Source organism: Pristis pectinata, chromosome 21, assembly GCF_009764475.1.
Source record: "Pristis pectinata isolate sPriPec2 chromosome 21, sPriPec2.1.pri, whole genome shotgun sequence".
NCBI classification, from domain to species: domain Eukaryota; kingdom Metazoa; phylum Chordata; class Chondrichthyes; order Rhinopristiformes; family Pristidae; genus Pristis; species Pristis pectinata.
In genome coordinates this window covers 11,261,095-11,283,011 of record NC_067425.1, presented here as the reverse complement: position 1 = coordinate 11,283,011, position 21,917 = coordinate 11,261,095, and the positions used below count along the sequence as shown (strand labels likewise).

Here is a 21,917-nt window from a genome sequence, read left to right as displayed (position 1 = left end):
GTCTAACCCACAAAATGGCTGGAAAACTTAAACAGCCAGATAAGTCACAATCCCCTGTCAAAACCTCTAAATATTTCTGAATCTCTCAAACATTTCACCTGAGTGACAAATTCCAAAGATCCACTGCCCTTTCAGTGAATAAATATCTCGTCTCTATCCTGAATGGCCCACCCTTTATTTTGAAGACTTTGACTCCTGGTTCTGACATCTCAGCCAGTGGAATCATCATCCCTGCAAGTTCCCAGCCAAGCTCTACAGGAACCATGTACATTTCTGCCAGACCACCTCTCATTTGTCTAAACAGAAGAATATAGACCCAATCTGTTTAGTCTCTCCTCATGCAATAAACCTGCCATCCCAAGAATCAACCTGGTGAACCTTTGCTGCACTCCCTCTATCGCAAGTAAGTCCTTCCTTGGGTAAGAAGAGCAGACCTGTACACAGTATTCCAGATGCAGTCTCACCTGGGCCCCATATAGTTTGAGCAAGGCATCTTATTACCTTGTAGTAAAGACTAACATGTGGCTTGCCTTCCTAATTGCTTGCTGTGTGTGCATGTTAACTTTCAGTGGTTCATGTACACGAACACTTGCATCCCTGTGAGTACCAACACTTTTCAATCTCTCATCAGCTACTTACTAGTTTTTACAAGCAAGACTGAATTAATAATTTTTACTACTGAGGGCTATTCAAACCATTATTCTTCTAAGTATGTTAAACAATTAAAGTACCACACTTCAGAAAAGTTAAATAAACTCAAAAGAATTCTTTAAAAAAATTCCAAAAACACATTGTGCCTTGCAGCTGTTCTCCTCTGTGGAAGTGCTTGGAGTGGAACCCCATATGTCAGCTCAAATTTGGTTGGGATTATTTAAGAGGATTCTTCACTTTAAGTGGTGGGGATCCTTGCAATTTCATACTCTGAGATTAGCATCCGAGTATAATCAATGAAATGCCTGTGAACACAGTGGTGCAACTAGTAGAGCTGCTGCCCCATAGCTCCAGTGACTTCAATCCTGACCCCTGGTACTGTTTGTGTGTGGTTTGCACGTCCTCCTTGTGACTGGGTGCGTTTTCTCTGAGTGCCCTGCTTTCCTCCCACATGCCAAACATGTGCAGTTCGGTGGGTTAATTGGCCACTGTGAACTGCCACTGTGCAGATGAATGGTAGAATATGGAGGGGAAGTTGATTGGAATATGGGGTGAATAAAATTTGGATTAATGTAAATGTTCAGCACAGACTCAGTGAGCTGAAGGGCCTGTTTCCATGCTGTATGAATATCTGACTCTATGATAGCCACCAGCACATTTGGGATTTGTGCTTTTGTGCTCACTTGCACAGGACAAAACTGAGGGTTGCTGGCAGAAGAGCTGACACTTCTCAGCAAAATTCAACCCATTGATTCATCCTGATGTTCAAGTTACATAGTTTGTTTCATTATCAAATATTTTGGTGCCTTCCTCCAGGTTATTAGTAATGAGTATAAGCAATATAAATACAACTAGCTCACCGTTTCAGGTGCCAGGTTGGTTCAATTAGCAGCAATTTCACCCCCTTGAGTCTGAAAGTTGTGGGTTCACACAGTTTTCACAGATTTAACTGAGGTGTCTTTAATTATGAGGGACCTAGATGAAGTGAATAGGAAGGACTTGTTCCCCTTAGAGTGGGGTCAGAAACCGTAGACTTAAAGTAATTGGCAAAAGTCTTAGCGGAGAGCTGAAACATTGTTCCCTTGGAGGGCGGTCTGGAACTATTGACCTGTAGGGCTGTGGATCCATTGGCAGAAGGTGGGGTTAGTCTGGGTAGCTCTTGTTTAACTTGCGTGGGCACACTGGGATGAATGGCCTTGTGTTTTGTCATAAATCTTTATGAATCTGTGAAGCCCCCACTGCCCCACTCTTAAGCACAGAAGATCATTCAAAATAGAAACAGGAGTGGGTCACTGAATTCCTTGAGCCTGCTCTGACATTCACCAAGATCATTGCTGATCCTACACCTGATCCCCTTATCCCTGGATCCCCTCAGTGTTACAGGTCTGAGTCTCATTCTTATTCTAAATTCTTCTCACATAATCCAGGCTAAGAAGATTTACTGCATTGTCAGAGGTGATATCTTTCCAATCAAATGCTGAGCTAAAGCCCTGGTTGCCTCTGGTTCTTCCTTTATCTGAACCACCATTAGCAGACTGAGCATTAATCCATTTGATCTGCTGATGGTGGGCCTTGCATGCAGGTGGCTGGCAGTTATGCCTTCATTGCAATAGTGACTGTGCTTCATAAATTAGTCATTGGTGATGAAATGCCGAATATACAAACAAGCAGTATCAGTGCAAACCCTTTCCCAGCATAGAACATAATTACCTCTAATCACTTGAAAGCACAATGCCAAATAGTGTAAGCTTTGTGGAGATAAACATCTGCTTTAAACTAAGCTGTTGCAGTACCCATTTCTAAACATGTTGGTATCTCTTTTGTGGACAGTGTCTTGGTGCTGTTGGAATCCCATTAACATACACTGGAATGCACACTCTCACTGATGTGCATTTGTCCATCAAAGAAGTGGCTGAATAAATAAAATGAGAGTTTGAGGCTAACTTTCTTTTGGAGGCTAGCCAGCATCCTGTGCAGCTTCAGTTAAATGAGGTACTGATCAGAATTCTTCAACAGTCTGTGCGTTCATTTGGGTGTGTGGGTACTTTACATAGTACCATGGATTCAGTACTATAAATAAAATTCATATCCAGTGGCTGTGTTAGTATATAAAATCCATGTGTTCAACATACTCAAGTGTAAAGGCACAAAGCGCTTTTATATTGTGGCTTATCAAGTTATTTAAACACTTTTAATGAGAAATTATTCTTGGACAGGAATGACTTGTTGTTGCCTTTACCTAAATTATGATTTTGTGCACAGCTGGATATCATAACCAGCTGCTGGATGAGTGATCTGTTAACTAGTTTTGCTGTGAGTTGGATAAAGTAGAAGTATTGACCAGGAGCGCCTGGAGGAATGTTGGCCAGGAGCACCCAAAGTAGTGCCATGGGGTCTTCCAAGTGGCTGGACATGGCCTCATTTTATCCCTGCAGATCCCCACTTACTGACCCGAATTTGGCTAGTCTGTTGGAAGAGATGGGAACATGCGATCAAAGGATGTAGACCACCACACATGGAGCGAAAAGCCAGCGGCAGCTCTCCCCAGAATTTTCTTGGACACTATCCAATGCCTGATTTGCAAGCCAGCTCTTGGGGGAAGGGAAATTTCTCACCCTTTGACCAAAGAATGATGGTTTGTGAGAGACCAAAAAAAAGGAGAGGCACCAAATGTGCTGTAAAATCAGAAGAAAAAATAAATGCAAATTCTTAGAATTTCAAAAATGTTGGAGTTAACCTCTTGGGAGTAAATGGCATTTAGCTGTTCAAGGTTTCTTTTTAAACTGCCTCTACCTTTGGTTTGAAATTCTAAAGGAATATACAGCAAGCTACAGCTGCTGCTAATTCTTCTGCCAAATGCTGTTTGATAAAACTTTACCACAACCCAAAGAATCTGTGAGGGGTACAAAGTCGTGGTTTGTACATTTTGAAGAAATCATTTTCATATGGATTTTTTAGGACAATGCAAATCACCTTCCCCATTTCCCAAGCTCAGTGTAAGTTTCTAATTTTAGCTAGTAGAACCTTTGCTAAGTACACAGTAGCATTGCTGCAATAATAAAGGTTTTAGTTCTCAGTGGGAACATGATCAGTCCCTCTCCTTCCTGGGGTATTCATTCTTACTTTGGCAAATCAGCTTGCCATCTGGTACGTAACCCTCTGTGGATTGTATATCTGTAACATATATTTAAAAAATACTTGGGGATATGACAAGTTTAACTGACTGGAAAACAATGAAAAATGGGCAGTACAGTGGTGCAACTAGTAGAGCTGCTCCCTCACACTATCAGAAACCCATGTTCAATCCTGACCTCAAGTGCTGGCTGAATTCTCCCTGTGACTGTGTGGGTTTCCTTCAGGTGCTCCACTTCCCTCCAAAACGCATGTGGGCTGGTAGTTTAATTGGCCACTTTAATTTGCCCTAGTGTGCAGATAAATTGTAGAATCTAGGGGGAGTTGATGGGAATATGGGGAGAATAAAAATGGGATTAATGTAGGATTGGTGTAAATTAGTGGTTGATGATCAGCATTCTCTCAATGGGCTGAATGGCCTGTTTCCCCCTTTCTATGACTATATCTGTCAGGGCCCCTTAATGTGACATCATTGGTGCAATGCAACCAATGGACAGTTATTTTTTTAATGTAGTATTCAGTGCATGAATGACATCTAACACATGATTCATAAGATGGAAAGTATGAAATGGCCATTACCCTTCAAATGTGTCCTGAAAGTTTCTGAGCTGATCTACTCCATAGGCTTAAACTACTAGAAGTCAACCAAGGTGACAGTAATGCCTGCATCTGGCCTCCACAAAGCAAAAGAAGGAAATAATTGACCAATATTTCTGCTATACATGCTACATATGTTTCTTGGGAAAGTGTACAGAGCCCAGTCATCTTCAGCTGCTTCATCCATGATTGTCCCACCTTTGGGAATGTTTGCTGATGGTTGTCCAGTGTTCAGTTCCATTTGCTGTTCCATGTTCTTGTAACATTGATCCGTTCCATGTGGAACGTCCGCCCTCAGCTTCTGCATCGAAAGACTTCTTAAACTCAGTGATTTATACCTCCAACTCAGCACTTTGATCTGAGTTCACTGCCGTCCTCTCCTCCCTCCATATTAACCTTCCAGCCCAAATCCACAGCAATACTTCACCCAAGATCTCTTCACTCCTTTTGTACTACCAATGACTGCCATGCCTTCAGCTGTCTTGGCATGGCTAAAGTCTGATAATTCCTCGCTAAGGTGTACCAGCGTTGCAACAGTATATGATTTAATCTGTTTTTTATTGGGTCTGAAATGTTTTCGGACATCCTGCTATGTGCAAGTCCATCTGTTTCTTCTTCTTAAATGTATCTATTCAACAGCACTTTTGGTCACTTCTTTTAATAACCCCTTTTATAGAGTGATGCCAGGTTTTGTTTGATGATTACTCTTATAAAGAGTCATACAGCACAGAAAGAGCCCTTTCGCCCGCCTTGTCCACGCTAACCATCAAGTTCCTGTTTATACTGATCCAATAAACTAGCACTTGTTCTGTAGCCTGCTGTGCCTTGGTGATTCAGATGCTCATCTAGACATTGCTGAAGTGTTCTGGGAGCATGTGCTGTCACCAACCAATTAGGTAGAGCGTTCCAGATTTCAGCCATCCTCTGGGGGAAAAATTTCTTTTCCAGATTCCCTCTTAGCTTTTTACCACTTATCCTAAACCTTGTTCTAGTTTTAGATGCAGCTGCTATGGGAGAAAATTCCTCCTATCTACCTGTTCAATGTCCCTCATAATTTTGTGTACGTCTATTGGGTCATCCCTCGGCCTCCTCTGCTCCAAAGAAAACAAATCCAGCCTGACCAGTCTCTCCTCATAATTGAAATGCTCCATGCCAAGCATCATCCATTCCCTATAGAAAGCATCCTATCTGGATGTATCACGGCTTGGTACGACAACTGCTCTGCCCAGGACCACAAGAAACTGCAGAGAGCTGTGGACACAGCTCAGCGCATCACGGACACCAGCCTCCCCTCCTTGGACTCTGTCTTTACCTCTCGTTGTCTTGGTGAAGCAGCAAGCATAATCAAAGACGCCACCCACCCAGGACATTCTCTCTTCTCTCCTCTTCCATCGGGTAGAAGATACAGGAGCCTGAGGGCACGTACCACCGTACTTAAGGACAGCTTCTACCCCACTGTGATAAGACTGTTGAACGGTTCCCCTATACAATGAGACTATGACCTCACGATCTACCTTGTTGTGACCTTGCACCTTATTGCACTGCACTTCCTCTGTAGCTGTGACACTTTACTCAGTACTGTTACTGTTCTTACCTGTACTGCCTCAATGCACTCTGTACTAACTCAATGTAACTGCACTGTGTAATGAACTGACCTGTATGATCGGTTTGTAAGACAAGTTTTTCACTGTACCTCGGTACAAGTGACAATACCCTGCACCCTCTCCAGTACAGTCATGGCCACCCTACAGTGTGGCAACCAGAACACTTCATAGTACTCCAGCTGTGGCCTAAAAAACATCAAGATTTGTGATGTTATAAGCTCTAAAATTGCAAGCTGCCATTATAGTTAGAAAAATATAAAATGGGATCCTGTTACACTATTCCCGCTTATACACGATCACCAAAGTCAAAATCTGCCCAATTGCTTTTATGTAAAGGCGGAAGAAGAAAAATTGGAAGATAAAATTTATAAAGGAATAAATAGGTAAGCAGTACTTGATATCTGAACTTGGGATGTACTCTCTGTGGCTTTTGCCATTGAAAATGAGGTCCCCTTAGGTTGAGAAAACAGCTGCATTATTCAACTGTAGAACACTTGAGCTGCAGTGTGTGAAGGCAATCAACTTAAATGACAATATTGTCAATATTCAGAGGACTGGAGAATAACAGTGTTAAATGACCTGACCTTTGGCATGTTCTGCTGCAGCCAGTTATATTTTGCATGTTAACGAGGTGGTTACCAATCCCTTAGCCCCCACTGAGCACAACAGTGTAAGATTGCCTCAGATTGCAGCAAATCAAGTACAGTAAGTAACTGCTCGCAGAAATAGCCCTGCTATATTTTTTTTAAAGATATCTTTATTAGTCACATGTACATCGAAACACAGTGAAATGCATCTTTTGCGTAGAGCGTTCTGGGGGCAATCTGCAAGTGTCGCCACGCTTCTGGCACCAACATGGCATGCCCACAACTTCCTAACTTGTACATCTTTGGAATGTGGGAAGAAACCAGAGCACCCGGAGGAAACCCACACAGACACGAAGAGAACATACAAACTCCTTACAGCGGCTGGAATTGAACCCAGGTCACTGGCGCTGTAAAGCGTTATGCCAACTGCTATAAATAAGCCCAAGTGTTTTCCTTTTAAATGAAAATATCTGGTCACAATAAAAGAATATTGGGGGTAACAGAAAAGTATTAGCTTGGTTGTTGATAGCTGGAGGTCTACTACACACAAAATGCTGGAGGAACACAGCAGGTCAGGCAGCATCTATGGAGGGAAATAGTCGACGTTTCGGGTCGAGACCCTTCATCAGGACTAATGAGGGGTCTTGACCCGAAACCTTGTGTGTATTACTCCAAATTCCAGCATCTGCAGGATCTCTTATGTCTCCAGCATCTGCAGGATCTCTTATGTCTCCAGTAGCTGGAGGTGGCTTGGTTAGTGTTGAGTGTAGACATTTCGGATACTGGCAGTCTTTTCCACTTCTGTTTTACAGCATCCTCAACAGGAACATACAATAAAGTAAATCAAGATTGTATTTCACAGTATTCTGGGTCTGTATTTTTAGCTTTGGCTTTGATGTCTGCATCCACTGACCTAACTCCCTGGGGAAACTCCTTGCTTCAACTGGAAGTCTCTGCTTGGAATGAGAACTAACAGCAGCCCTTGCTTAGTCTGCAAAGGAAATTTGTCCTTCACCTTCCTTTTGGTACAGTCAGTATGGAACCTACCAGTACAGTTCCAAGTTTGTTTTATTCTGTGGTTTTCATTAAGATCAATCACCATGACTTGTTATTATTAATAGTAGGTATGTAATTACAAAATATCCAAAACCAGACACTCATGGGACAGATGACCAAAAATTTATCAGCGAAGTAGATTGTAAGGAATGCTTAGAAGGAGGAGTGGTATATTATTCAGGCAATACAAAGTGGACATGATCTCTTGGCTAATGATTTCCTTTTTTACCTCAAGTAAAACCAGATTCAAAACAAATTGAAAATAGAGGGTTTTATTAAAATCGTCTGAAATATTAACTGGTATTGAATCTAGATTTGTGTTATCTGTGTAAACCATGAATGTCGTGTTAAGGACACAAACACAACTTAGTGGTGTCTTACCGGGCAGTTTCTCAGTACTTGTGATGTGTGGTCTAACCAGTGTCCAAGTAAATTCCTATTTGGAACCTTATGCTTGCATTGGTGAGGGGTAGGGGATGGGAGTTACAAGTCCCTGAGTAGAAAGTGGGGTGGTTGGTAGATGTCTGTGCTGTTTTTTGGATAGATAACAGTAAAAGGACTCTTCATAACATGCTGGCAGTCAGCCACTATTGTTAAATTCATCTATGAATGATTTGAAAAGGGTAGGAAGCTAGAGCAGAGTAAGTATGCGATGGACACCACCAGGACCTGTAGATTCCAGATGTCTTTATTCAGACCTCTGTGTGCCTTGTGTGGAGGTTTTCTGTTGAGCTAACCATAAGGTTTAAATTGTATTTACATTTTTCTTAAAATAAATCTCCTTCAATATGTGAAACATAATGCCTACATTTTTAAAGCAGTGTTATTACTACATAGTCAGGTGAAATATTCCACAAGGGAGCTGGATAATGCAAAGGTTGTGACACCTTCAGAATATTATATCAGTGAGACAGATCACTAAAAGGAGAGCAATGTGAATTTGCCAGTGTATTCCCCCTTTTGGAACTGATCATCCTAATAAAGGAATCAGCTGCTAGCATGTGAGATGTTTTCCATTAATCATTAGTTGCAGCAGCCTGTTATTTATACTTGTGTGTTTTTTTATATACCTTGCTTGCCACTTCTGATTTTTTTTGCCAATAGGGAGAACTTTTAAGAGGCTGGGATAAAATGTATCCCAGGTTCTTAATAGGAGCAAGGAAGGAAATAGCATAGGTTCTATCATTTACCAATCTTCTTCAGCTACAGGCATGGTGCCAGAGGAATGTTGTATCATTGTTTAAAAAGGGTATAGGCATAGGCAAGTAACTACAAGCTGGTCAATTCAACGTCAGTATTGGGCAGATTGTTGGGAAGAATTCTGAAAGTTAACATAAATCAGAATTTAAAGAGATAAATCAAAGATGGTAAGTATGGATTTGATAAGGTAAAGTTGTATGTGACCAGTTTAATTGAAAATTTTTAAGATAGTTGCAAGAAAGCTTGATGTGGGTAGAACAGTATAATAAACATGGATATTTAGCAAGACATTCAATAAAGTCCCATGTGATAAATTGAATAAGAAAGTAAAAGCCCATGGGATCCAAGGGAAAGTGGTAAATTGGATTAAAAATTGGATCTGTAGGAAAACGTTATGCATGACAGGGTTTTCAGTGCTCAGAACACAAGGCAGGGGGTTCCTGCAGGGCTCAGGAACAGAGGGGTCTTGGAGAGCATGTCCACAGGACACTGAAGGTAGCAGGGCTGGTAGGTAAGACAGTTAAGAAGACTTTTGTGGCTGAGGCATAGAATAAAAAGCAGGAAATTCAAGATAGAACTGTGTAAAAACAATAGGCTACAATTAGAGCCTCCATTTTTTAAGGCTGCAATTAGAGTATTGTGTGAGGTCTGATCACCTCACTGCAGGAAGAATGTGATTGTACTAGAGAAGTTACAGAGGTGATTTACAAGGATGATGCCAGGGCTGAGGAATACTTGACGTGGGGAGAAACTGGCTAGTCTGGGGTTGTTTACCTCAACACATTTAATGGAGGAGTGTGAAGTTTCATGAAGCCATACAAAGTGAACAAGAAGGACTCGTTTCCCTTGGCAGAGAGTACAATAACTAGAGGCATAAATTTAAGCTAATTGGTGGAAGGATTACAGGGGAAGTGAGTAGTGGGCGTCTGGAACTCGCTGCCTGGAAAGGTGGTAGAGGCAGAAATCCTCAGCACATTTTTAAAAAAAACACCTGGATGAGCACTTGAGGGGTTGTACCTTACAAAAAAAAATGAGCTGGAAAGTGGGATTAAGTTCATTTGTCTGTTTTGACCAGCACATACTTCTGTGCCTACATTTCTATAATCCTAACACAGATCTTCCTTAACCTTCCAAATCTACAATCTCTACCACGAAGAAGGTGCATGGTAATACTACCACACCATCCTGACCTGGAAACGCATAATGGTTGCTTCATCGTCACTGGGTCTAAGTCCTGGAACTCCCTCCCCAACAGCACAGTGGGAGTACCTTGACCACCAGATGGACTTGGGCTGCTCACTGCCACCTTCCAAGGGCAGTTAGGGACAGGAAATAAATGCTGGGTTTGTCAACGATGTAGTAAATTTTGTACAAGGCTGACTTTGGACTGTCAAAACAGGAGACCATTGTTCTAGACAACTTATATATCTATAGGACAATCTAGTACTGACATATGTTACAGACATTATTCCATCCTAAAGAAAGTAGTACAGCCTGTTATTAACCAAGATCTTCAGATTAATAAACATTTTCCAGTCTATAACTTGCATCTGATTGACTTCATCCTGTGTTTTCTTAATGCTATTAAACTTTATATCAGAACTAAGATGGTTTTTATAGCATAATGCTCTTGCACACATATGTAACTTACTGCGAGCAAAGTGATCACAGACCTGATAAACCTTTTGTTTGTTATTTATCTTATTGGCTCCCACATATAGTCCTACAAGATTTCTATCATAGTAATACTTGTAATAAACTGTGACAACCAAATTCCCAAGTACAGTGTATCCATGAGGAAATGTCCATAAATGAGCGACTTGTGAGCAGCATACACTCAGGATGATCATTATTCTCGTTTTAAAGTTTTGCGGTTTTTAATTGTTTTTCTTTTTCTTCACTGGTGCTAGTCCTCAAAATCCAATTTCATTACTCATTTTTCTTGCCCTTAATAAAGTGAAATCAACAGCAGGGATTAGCTGTTTTTAGGTTCTGTATTGACCCTTTCAGATAAGAGTACTTTGAATTTTGCTGTAAATATAAACGAGTTGTTCTTTTTAAAGAAAAGGAAGTCAGCAATTTAACATAATATTCTTATGGATTTTTGTTAGGGGAATTAAGGGTTGCACAACAATAGTGAATCAACCATGATCTAACTGAAAGGCACAACAGGCTCGAGGGGCTGAATAGCCTCTTCCTGTTCCTACAATTTGCAGATTGAGTCAGAAACAGCTGTAATTGGCTCTCTAATTGATCCCAGGAGTTTATAAGCTATTATAACTGCCTACCTGCTCTGCTTCCCCACAGTACCGAAGCAGTTGCCCTAAAGAAAACAGGTCCAATTAAACACAGCTTTACCTAATTGGCAAACGATCTCAACCATATTCCATATTCATTATCCTCATTCTAAAAATGAGTGTGTTTTTATCCTTCACTGAACACCAACCATTGTGCTGGTTCTCAAAGTGCAATAAATGCATTTCTTGTTTTATGTTACCCGGGATGCTGCTTTTTGGATCCCTTCAAATGGAGGACTTTACTTTGAACAGATCAAGGGATTATTTTAGTGTAGAGCTGGGAAAGCCCCAGCTGCAAAATAAATTCTATTATTGGCCATCCTCTGTGGGCCGGTCTGCACTCCATTAAATTCCTAATTTCGGCCAGATTGCTATGAGAAGGAACCGAGCAGAGGCAGTTTGACTTTCCGCAGGGAAGCCTTGTATTGTTGATACTGGTAGCACGTGAGCAAGTTTTTCCCAGTATCTGATGTTGGAAGTGTCACAGTTTGCCTCTCTATTGCCCTGGATGGTGGATCCATTGAATCCTTTAAATTGTTATGAAATACAATTTGCCAACTTCGTAAGAGGACGTCTGCACTACTTCTAGTTACACACATTAAAGTGCCACATGTTTGAAGAGGATTGATCTTGTTAATGAGAGATATTTATGGATGGTGTAAAACTGCCTTGAGAATAATTGCCACAATCAAATAAAAACAAAGTGATACAGGTCTGACTGCATCTGAAAAGAGAAGTTTCATGTATATTGTTCTCTCTTCAAAAACTGGTGAACCCATTAGAGTCATAGAGTTATACAGCACAGAAACAGGCCCTTTGGCCCAACTCATCCATGCCGACCAAGTTGTCTACCTGAGCTAGTCTCATTTGCCTGCATTTGGCTCATATCTCTCTAAATCTTCCCTATCCATGTACCTCTCTAAATGTGTTTTAAACATTGTAGTTGTACCTGCCTCTACCACTTCCTCTGGCAGCTCGTTCCACGTACCCACCACCCTCTGTGTTGAAACGTTGCCCCTCAGATCCCTTTTAGGCCTTTCCCCCCTCACTTAAGCCAATACCCTTCAGTTCTAGACTCCCCTACCCTAGGAAAAAGACAGTAACCATTCATCATTGACCATTGCTACTCCAGTTCCTCTGGGAGTGAGAGTCTGACCTTAAAAATTGTAAGCACTTGCAGTCGTCCTTCATGTCACACTGCAGAATCCATACAACACTAAGACGGTGCAAAGATCAAATGCAATGACTTCCAGGTTACCCTTCTTGTCAGGTCTTCACAGCATATTGTAGAACAATGGAATACGTCCATAGTTTGAAGATGAAACTGATGAAAACACTCATTGTTTTCGTAGAAAATCTCAGGGTAAAGACAAAGTAAACAGAGAAATCTAGATTCACTCCAAACTCTGTCCTCCTGAGTGAAGGAGGAATGCCAACGATGAAAAATTTGAGCAAATGGCAGCAGGATAATGGTAGGGGTGTGGTGTAGCAGGTGGGTGGGATGCGAGTTGACCATCAGGAACCGGATGCATATTGAGGAATTAAGGAAACATTGTACTCCCTCAGATCAGGCATTTGACCGAGATCCTGTGCCATGTCCCCTTGCTATAGGTGAGTGTAGGAGATTTCATTGTACTGATCAAAAGATGAATAGAGCTTCCAGCAGTTCATCTTCAACTAACACTACAAAACATTAACTCACCAATGATTTCAGTGTTACTTGTGGGATCTTGCCTTGTACACATTGAACTTAAGAAATTGGATTCTCTTAAAGGAATAATTTTGACATTGTGTGTAAAGTTTTTTTGAGACATAATGTCTTTTGTTAACTCACATATTTTGGTATTTTAACTAGTCAAAATGCACAGCCAAATTCTAACTAATCATATTTCAAATATTTTAATTTATCTTCATTTTGCAGGTGGTAATGGCTCCCCATGAAGCATCCGTGGTGTTTGTAGATAACTACATCAAACTTCTGGCAGACTGCAGCACGGACACATTCCAGAAAGTTCTCGACATGAAGGTGAGGTCTACTGTATTAACCTTGGTTTATCCTGTGATATTGAAATGAAAAGAGTTGTCAGGCATCCTAGAAATTGACAGTTAGTCAGCTAGCATCTAGAAAAATGAAATTGATTGATGGTTGACGTGGTTCTTTGGTCTGAAACCACCCAAGTGTAAGTGCTGGTCAATCACAAGGTGCTTCTGTTTCAATGTAATGCCGTGCGTGGTACTGGAGTTCCCCGGCCAGAGGTTCAGTCCACCAAACTGGGCATGGTTGTGATGCTAGATATGCAACCCAGATGCCAAGGCTTTGGATCCCCAATGGAGCTGATGAAATAGGAGATGCCACTGAAAAGCACGAAATCTAGTCCTCGGAGTAGGCAACAATAATCACAAGATGAGGAACCACCGCAGTTCGTGGCAAGGCGATGAGAGAGCTGGAGTGCTGCCTCAGTGAGGCGGTGCGAAGGAAGGTGACAGAGAATGCTGAGGACTCGGTGGTTTCAGTGTCCTCACCATCACATACCGTCTTTTCAGTGCTGCCCCATGGCAAATCCTCCAAAGGGGGCATCAGTGAGAAGTTTCTTGGACTACCACACCACCAATCACACACTCCTCCGGTCCGATGTATTACGTGTGGATTTTTGAAGAAGCTACTTTTGAAGCACAAAGATCAGAAGCAATTGAAAATCAGATTAGAATTTTACACATTGACAATCACCGAACTGTAGATCTGGGAGTGAGATATTATAGCTTTGCAGTTGCATTCCCTGGGACAGAGATAACTAGCAGGTTTAAACTGGGTGCAGAATAATTACATGGAATGCACAGCACAGAGAGAGAGCTTTTCTCATGACTGATGTTTATATTCTCCCCTCTCCCCCCTTCCCCCCCCCTCTATTTTCTAACCCTGTCAGCATAATCCTCCATTCCTTTACCCCTCATGTTTTTACCTAGCTTCCTTTCGGACGCATCTCAGCTACTTGCTTCAACTACTAAACGTCTTGGTAAATTCTGGGCATCAGTTTGAGAGAAGCGTAGCTGTAAATCATGAGCAGCACCCATGTTGATGGCAATGTCTGCTTTCTGGATTGCAGGGCTTGAAGCGGAGTGAACAGAGCAGCATGCTGGAACTGTTCCGTCAGAGACTACCGACCCCTCCATCAGGCGGAGAGAACACTCTAACGACTGCACTGTCCGCCCCGTCCCCTGAACAGGAATCTTCCAGGATCCGTAAACTGGAGAAACTCATTAAAAAGAGACTGTAAGCAAAGCACAACAGCGAGGTGGCCCAGTAAACCCCTGGCAGTGGTCCTCTTCCCCTTCCCGTTCTTCCCTTGGATCAGCAACCGTCCTGCTTATTTCCTCCCCCCACGTTCCTGCAGATACGAATTCACACTTGCAACTGCGGTCACTTCTCCAGTTGTGACAACCTCCGGCGCCCAGAGATAAATCCAGAGCTTAATGACTAATTTATGTTCTTGTAACCTGGTTTGGAGTTGAAAAGCTGAGCTCCCATGAGCATTTTTAAACTCTGTCGTTACAAGGGAAGCTCACACTCCACCATGAAATGTATATAAAGCCACAGTTAGAAAATTTCACATAAGATTTTATTCTATTACTGGCATTTTGCACAAAAAAATAGTTGTGTGCCCCTTAGAATTCAGACATGCAGCTACAGTTGTACAACAGTTCAAGGCAGGAGGTATTCTAAACATCAATACATAGGAATACTTCTTAGCAGGGAAGTAATCACCCAGCAGTTACCCGAAGCAGTAACTGCAGTGCCCACCACTCTTTAGAACTTCACATAGACGCGTTCTGTTGGAATTGCAAAGATCCTGTTATGGTGGCAGACGTCACCAGATGGAAATTGTGAAGAAACACTTAATGCTAATCACTAAGGTGATGAAATCCAATTAGTTCCACTGTCCAGTCAATGACACAATTTTACTTTCTTCAGTGAAAAGGTTATACATTTAATGTGTTGAATTTTGACATTCTGTCACATCCTGGAGTTTATTTTCTGTAAAACAATCCAAAATCCTTCAGAACATTACTACGACTTTGAGTGTGTTAACTGTTAATGTTAAGAGTGCAAACTGTCTCTGTGGCTTCCACTCGCTGAGGCCAGTAGTCAAGGACTCGGTGTGTCTGCAAATAACACAAAATAATGAGAAGAATTTTAAACTCCTTTTGTTAAACTAGGGAAGAGTTAAGGAACTCTTAATATCCTTTAAATGAACTAAAGTGGAATAGGCAGCTGAAAACTTGATTAGGCATTTCTTAGTTTCTGCTTTGAGCAGTTATTATTGGAGCATCAATAAAACATTGTGAAATCCCATCCAGCATTGATCTTGGGAGAAGATTAGAGGGTTAGATTACAGATCAATGATCTAACTCATAAATCCCCATTAACACCAACTATTTTATGAAAGAGTAAAATCACTATTATTTCCCCTCTGGTCCTTGGTTTTGTGTCGTTACGAAAGTCCTCAGTGACTTAAGGAGTGAGAGATGAAATTGAGCAAACTCAGCTACGTTTCCAGTAGGCAGGGTCTCCAGCCGAAACTGCCCAACAACTTTGGAAAATTCAAAGAGAAATTAATGAAATGCCTAATGTGGGAGAACAAATGCACCTTTGCATCGTGAATGCTGCTTCAACTAGGTTGAAGCATGCTGGAAATATGTTATGTGCCTATAACCCATTCTTGGTTTGACCTAAGGGCACATTGATGCACTCCTCAAATAATGGGATCATTTAAAATTTCTCTCAGCAATCTATTTTTTCAATTGCTGTCATGTATTCTACTCCCCTTGCACCACACACACACACTCTCATGGTAAAATCTGAATTCCGGTGGGTCAGATCTTCCCAGCAGGACAACGCTCTGGCGTAACAGAATAGGGTCTTGTGTTTGGTTTTGAAACCACTGGGGTGTCCTTTCTGACTTTGGTGTAAAAATACCACTGTGGCCCTCAGAATTCATAAAAGCACTGTAACATTGTTGGAATAGATTTACCTGTGCCAGCATGTAGAAGCTACCCATTCAAAGCTGCTTCATGGGAATTGAGTTGATAACTCAGTGTTAGCTCTATATTCCCACTTTTAGAGAGCTTAATTCAAGTTTATTACAACAACAACTTTGAGTTATCGAGCTGATTCTTGTGAATACATGCATAACTGTTTTGTTAAGCAAATCATGTCAGTTCATGCAGCAAACTTGGGAGTTAAATCTCAGATTTAAAAAATTCTAAAGCTCGATAATATAAGCTAATAAAAAAACATAGTCATCTTTAAGCACAAGAGCAAAGGCAAATACCTTGTTATTATCAACCTTGATATTACAATCAGCAGTGAGCTGTCTGCACTAGCTGCTGACATGCAAAGAATGTCTGAGCTTACCTACTACAATTCCCCAGCATACACCTGTGCACCCTAAATCGGCTCGATCCTCAGTCCATAGAACCTTGTGCAGGTAAATCCCTTCACGTGTGGAGGGCCATTCACAAAACAGCTAAAAAAAATCTTTGCCTGCCACTAAGTCTCACCTTAAGCTGAGGGTTTCTGAACCCTTTAAAGATCATCAAAAAAAATTGACGGTATTAACAATGATAAGTTAATAAAAATCTAAAAATTGAAACACTTGTATAAACTCTAACACTTTTTAAAAAAACTAATTTAAAACATCTAAGTAAACTAAAACAATTCAGCAAAAATGTAAATTAAATAAAATGTGCCTTTGTCCCGTGCAGCGGTTCCTCTCTGTGTGAATGAAGACGCAGTTTCTAGCCAAGTTCAGGCAGATTCCCCAGAGTAAGGGCTGGGTGATTGCTGCGGCTTCGTGCTTCAGCACTGGACTCCACTAGGAGTCCAAGAATGTGCATTCTTGAAAAACACCACAAACAGCAGACAGCAACTTCAGGGCCTCAGCATTCAATCCCAGAGTTCCTGTCAGGTATCAAATCAGGGCCACTGTTCTATTTTCCTCTCCTAAAGACATCCCGCTTGCTGGCTCTTGAGCCCTGTTTAGTGTGTATTGGCAGTTTGTTCTATTACTCTCACAGTCGAGCACAGTCTATCCTCATCTTATGTGCAGCTAACGACTGGAGATACAAAACAACAGGGGCAGCTGGATATCAATCAGAAATAGAAACTTCTGGGATTGTTCCTTCTCCAACCCCTCTGCCCACACCAATCCAGAGTCCTGAAGCCAACTGTGATCATCCCACAGGTTCAGCATGGCCCAGGAATGGGTTTCCAATCAGGAAATCTAAATTTCTACCTAATTCTGCGTCAGGATAAAGTCTTGCAACAGTATTTTAGTATCCCATCATTCAACAAAAATGTCAACAGTTGTGATAATGGGCTGAAGTAAATTCAGTGAATATACATCATAGCTGGAAGGTCTTTGAGGTATCATGAAAGGTGTTACAAATGAGTTCTGCAAATGAAGGCCCGTTTCCTGAATGTAGCTTTCAATGTATTTTTCAATGCCACTATAAGGATGAATTATTTGGGGAAGAATAACAGGCTTGTCTCTAACTTAAGGAAACACAGTGAAGTTAAACTAATGACCAACTGGTATTTGTGAAGAAACCTACTATCATCCAGTTATTTTACAGAGAGAAGGGATGTCCAAGATCTATCTTCAGCAAGGCTGAAGTGGAGGCCATAGGCTTGAATACAATAACCTTAGTTTTGCTATGTTTGCTCAACTTCTGGCAAAAAATGGCCTTGAAAATCATAACACGAAAAAAAAGTGGTGAAGATTGTCTATATTCAATGTACAAAAATGCTGATGCTGGAAGAGGCTGGCTTCATCTGAACTATCTTTTACTCTGTCCGTAACTGGAAGCAGCATGTGCATATTGGTGTGCACTATGCTCAATGAAAAGCCTATTGAGCAGAATTCCCTGTTTCGAAAATCTTCCCTGGCATTTATATTTATTGTGTTTATTTAAGGCTGGGTTCTTCCAAAGAACCTTCATGTACCTGATTTCAGGATGTAAATTTTCTTGATTATGTATTTCTGATAACTGTCCAGTTTCATTGTGGGATTGTACAATTGCAATTCCATAATTTCAGAATAGTCACCAGTTTGAATCCTGCGTAATGTTGTAATGACCCTATTGTGTAATTTTGGTAAATAAATGCACAATTGGAGCTGTTTCCTCATTAATGCATTATGCTGACCTTTAGGCACATATCTATCACATTTGTAAGTGTTTACTTGTCTCAGTGTGACACTTAGAATTGGATTAATTAACTGATCATAACCAATTTTTAATATTAAACAAACAGATATGAAATGTAAATCGACTTAATTAAACAGCTCACCGTTGCAACCTGTATGTGTAGAGCACTTTTGTATTCGCTGTTTAAGAGCCAATTGCTGGTAACACTGCTACTGCCACAAAACACGATTACTTTGAAGTTTTCTTAGGTACAAAATACTTGACCCTCTCCTTGAAATTCTCTTGTTACTTTAAGAATAGTGTTACACTTTCATTTTAATTAAGTCAATGTCTCTTAAAATTCCATGTAAATGTCAGTTGTGTGAAAGGGTTCAGCTGCTATAGCTCTGTAATTTCAAGGCTGTTGACTTTTTGGGCTTGGGGGAAGCATCAATCAAACAGTTCAATGTGATTAAGACCACATGGAATCATGGATGTGCATTTTAATTATTTGATAACCATTTCAACATTCTTCTGAAGTCAATTACAACCCTCATCGTATCTTGTTAGGTCATATGAGCAGTTCTGAATCAAAAATAGATGCATTTTGTTATATCTGACTGATTCCCTTACTCAGCTTGTTGGCTCAACAAAGTGGCCTAATCTTAGGAGACTTAGACCTGAATGTAAAATCACTACCGTTTGTTAGGAAGACTTTGGGAACATTACCAAAGGACGTGGGATTTGATCTTAATCAGTGTATATTTACTTGAACCAGGGCAGTACTTGGGTGTTACTGGGTCTGAACCTGGAAGGAATAGCAGGAAAATCAGAGATTCCTGATTGCTTTAGATTGGTGTGTGTGTGTTTTTATGACAGCATACATTCAAACTTTAAGGAGCCTCCCATTGCTGAGATTTGCAAGTGGTCATGAGTGAGCTGCCAGAGAGCTTCTGCCACCAGTTGAGCTGTTCCTTACCAACTACCTGCCTCTCATGAGAAAAGGAGGTTTGAGGGGAAAAAAAAGCATCTTAGCTTGCAGAAATGTTGCACCTTTATACAAAAGCTACAAGTCAGAACTGGGGAGAGGATGTGTATTTATTTCCATTTACTGACCTGCACTGTAGAGATACATTCTTGTTTTCAAAGATAAAAGTAAACCTTTCTGAAACTAAACCTACTGTAATAGTGTCTTGTAGATGGTCTGCATCTTAGCAAGGGCATTAAATACATTTTCAACAAAAAAAGGACACGACTCACATTTTCTTGCTACTTTATTGTGACCATGCTTTCATTATTGTATATTATGTCTCCATTTCATTTAATGTATGCATGGTTTAACTGTGGTAAAAAGCTGGACAGTGAAACACACTTGTTTTCCCTTTTTATGATGAATTTCTGGTCTTGGCTGGTGACACTTGAAACCAGCAACTCGAGGCACATTTCAACACCGGGTGGGTGGCCAGTTTGTAGAAGTGTAATTGGAGTGTTGAGCGATCGGCTAAAGATGGCTGTACAGTGACAAAGTGCTTTAAAAGGTTTGAATGCACTTTTTCCATTCTGCTAAAATTCGGTCGCACTACAGACAATCAAGATATGTTCCACATATTTCTTTGTGTAAGTGGGCACCTCATGAAAAATTTCTTCTGTATATACCCAGATTAAAACATTCTAACAGCATCCAAAAGTAAAAACTGCAGGTGTTGCAAATCTGAAATAGAAATAGAAAATGCTGGAAATAGTCGAGTCTAACATGGTGTAGCCATGGATTCACCATCTTCCAGTTTCCCTCCACATCTCACACCATTTGGATTTGGACAGCCACTGTCCTTCATTATTACTGAGTTTAATGAGTGAGAGGGCTTTTAGGAAGAAGGTTAAATGAGAGACTTCACAGTGCACACTACTAGGAATGTTCATCAAATACTGCTTAGAGGCAGGAAGAATAAAGTCTGGTAATGATCATCTGGCAGAAACCAGAGGAGCATCTGTATCTGCCTGAGCTATTTAGACATCAGCCCGCACAGGGACTTGGCTAGTAGAGCTGCTATCTCAAAGCCACAGCAACCTGTGACCTCAGAAGCAAAATACTATGGATGTTAGAAATCTGAATCATAAGCAGAAAATGCTGGAGATACTCAGCAGTTCAGGGTACAGTAGTGGCACAGCAGTTAACTAACCAGATTAGTGACCCAAAGGCCTTGACTGAAAATCTAGAGACTTGAGTTCAAACCTCACCATGGCTACTGTGGAATTTAAATTCAATTAATAATCTGGAATTTAAGAAAAACCAGGCATTGGTAATGATGACCACAAAGCCACTGGATTGTTATAAAAACCCATCTGCTTCACTGACATACTTCAAGGAAGGAATCAGCCACGCTGCTCTAGTCAGGCCTGTATGTGACTCCCTACTGAATACTCTCTGAATTGGCCTGGCTAGCTATTCATAGCAGGAAGAGATGGGCAATAAATTGTGGCCTTGTCAGCAATACCCAGAATCCAAAAACAATGAATAAATTACAAAAAAGTTCTGTGGACAGAGAAACATTCCCAAGATGGTCCAGAACTGCTGAGGACCTCCAGCATGTTCTGGTTATGATTCAACAAATATTTCATTGGCAAAAAATGTTTTGGGCTGACCTCAGGAGATCAAGGGTGCAAGCTAAATTATGGTAAAAACAGAAGGTAATTTAATGTTTTGGGTCAGTGACCTTTCATTAACTCTGTTTCTCTCTCAGGGCTACTGGGTATTTTCATTATTTTCTGTTTTTACTCCAGTTGCAGAAAATCTGAAATATTTTAAGATAAATCAAAATCTTTCTGTTACCTAACTGGATGTCCTTATTATGATTCAGTTCACTCTAAACTGAAAATAAATCCTAGCACCTGGTCACTGAAAGTTAACTTATTGCGACCTGATCTGGTTAAAATACCTCTACGTTTACATAACCAATTGAATATTAGAGGGAGAGAAAAGATTGGTTTTCCAAATGAATGTAGCAGAGCCACAAATGGCTACAAACTGAGAAAAGAATTCCTTTTGTAAGTTTGGCCCCAGCAGCAAACGTTCACTTGAGCTATATTTACTCAACAGTTAGCAGTACTGTCTGGGTTAAGGCTCAACAATGAGATACAGTCTAAATTTAAAGCTGGAATAACATGGGATGTAACAAGCATATTAAAAATTTCAGGAGCACAATGTAAAGATGCCTTTCTTGTTTTCCTACCCTCGAATTCAGCCTAGTGAAGGGCACCAAAGACATCTTGCCTTTTCTGCCTTGTTTATGCTGGGTTTATCCTGGAGGAGACTGTGTTGAGGTCTACTAGGATAAGCATTGGTTCTTGAGACTGATTACAATCGAAGCAAGCTGCCTAAAGACCAATGAAAAATACTGGAGGAACTCAGCCTCCCCCGCACCTGCCTATCACTATCTCTTACCCGCATCTACCTATCACCACCTTGTGCCCACCCCGCCTCCCCTCTTTTGTCCACCTATCACTGCTCTGCTTTTCTCTCCATTATATTGGGCTTCCCCTTTTCCTATCTTCAGTCCTGAAGAAGGGTCCTGACCCGAAACATTGACCGCCTGCTTTTCTCCATGGAT

The 21,917-nt window shown here is 40.9% G+C and overlaps 1 protein-coding gene across 2 annotated transcripts in view; it reads left to right on the top strand.

The window, feature by feature from the left end:
- The window catches only part of vps53 (VPS53 subunit of GARP complex), a 184,054-nt gene extending 164,529 nt beyond the window's left edge, over positions 1–19,525 (top strand). For both annotated transcript variants that reach the window (XM_052035456.1, XM_052035457.1), the window contains 2 exons: positions 13,046–13,150; positions 14,229–19,525. In XM_052035456.1, coding sequence (XP_051891416.1) covers positions 13,046–13,150; positions 14,229–14,399 — 276 coding nt within the window. In that variant the 3' untranslated portion in view covers positions 14,400–19,525. The remainder of the gene's footprint in view (positions 1–13,045; positions 13,151–14,228) is intronic.
- Positions 19,526–21,917: the final 2,392 nt, after the last annotated feature.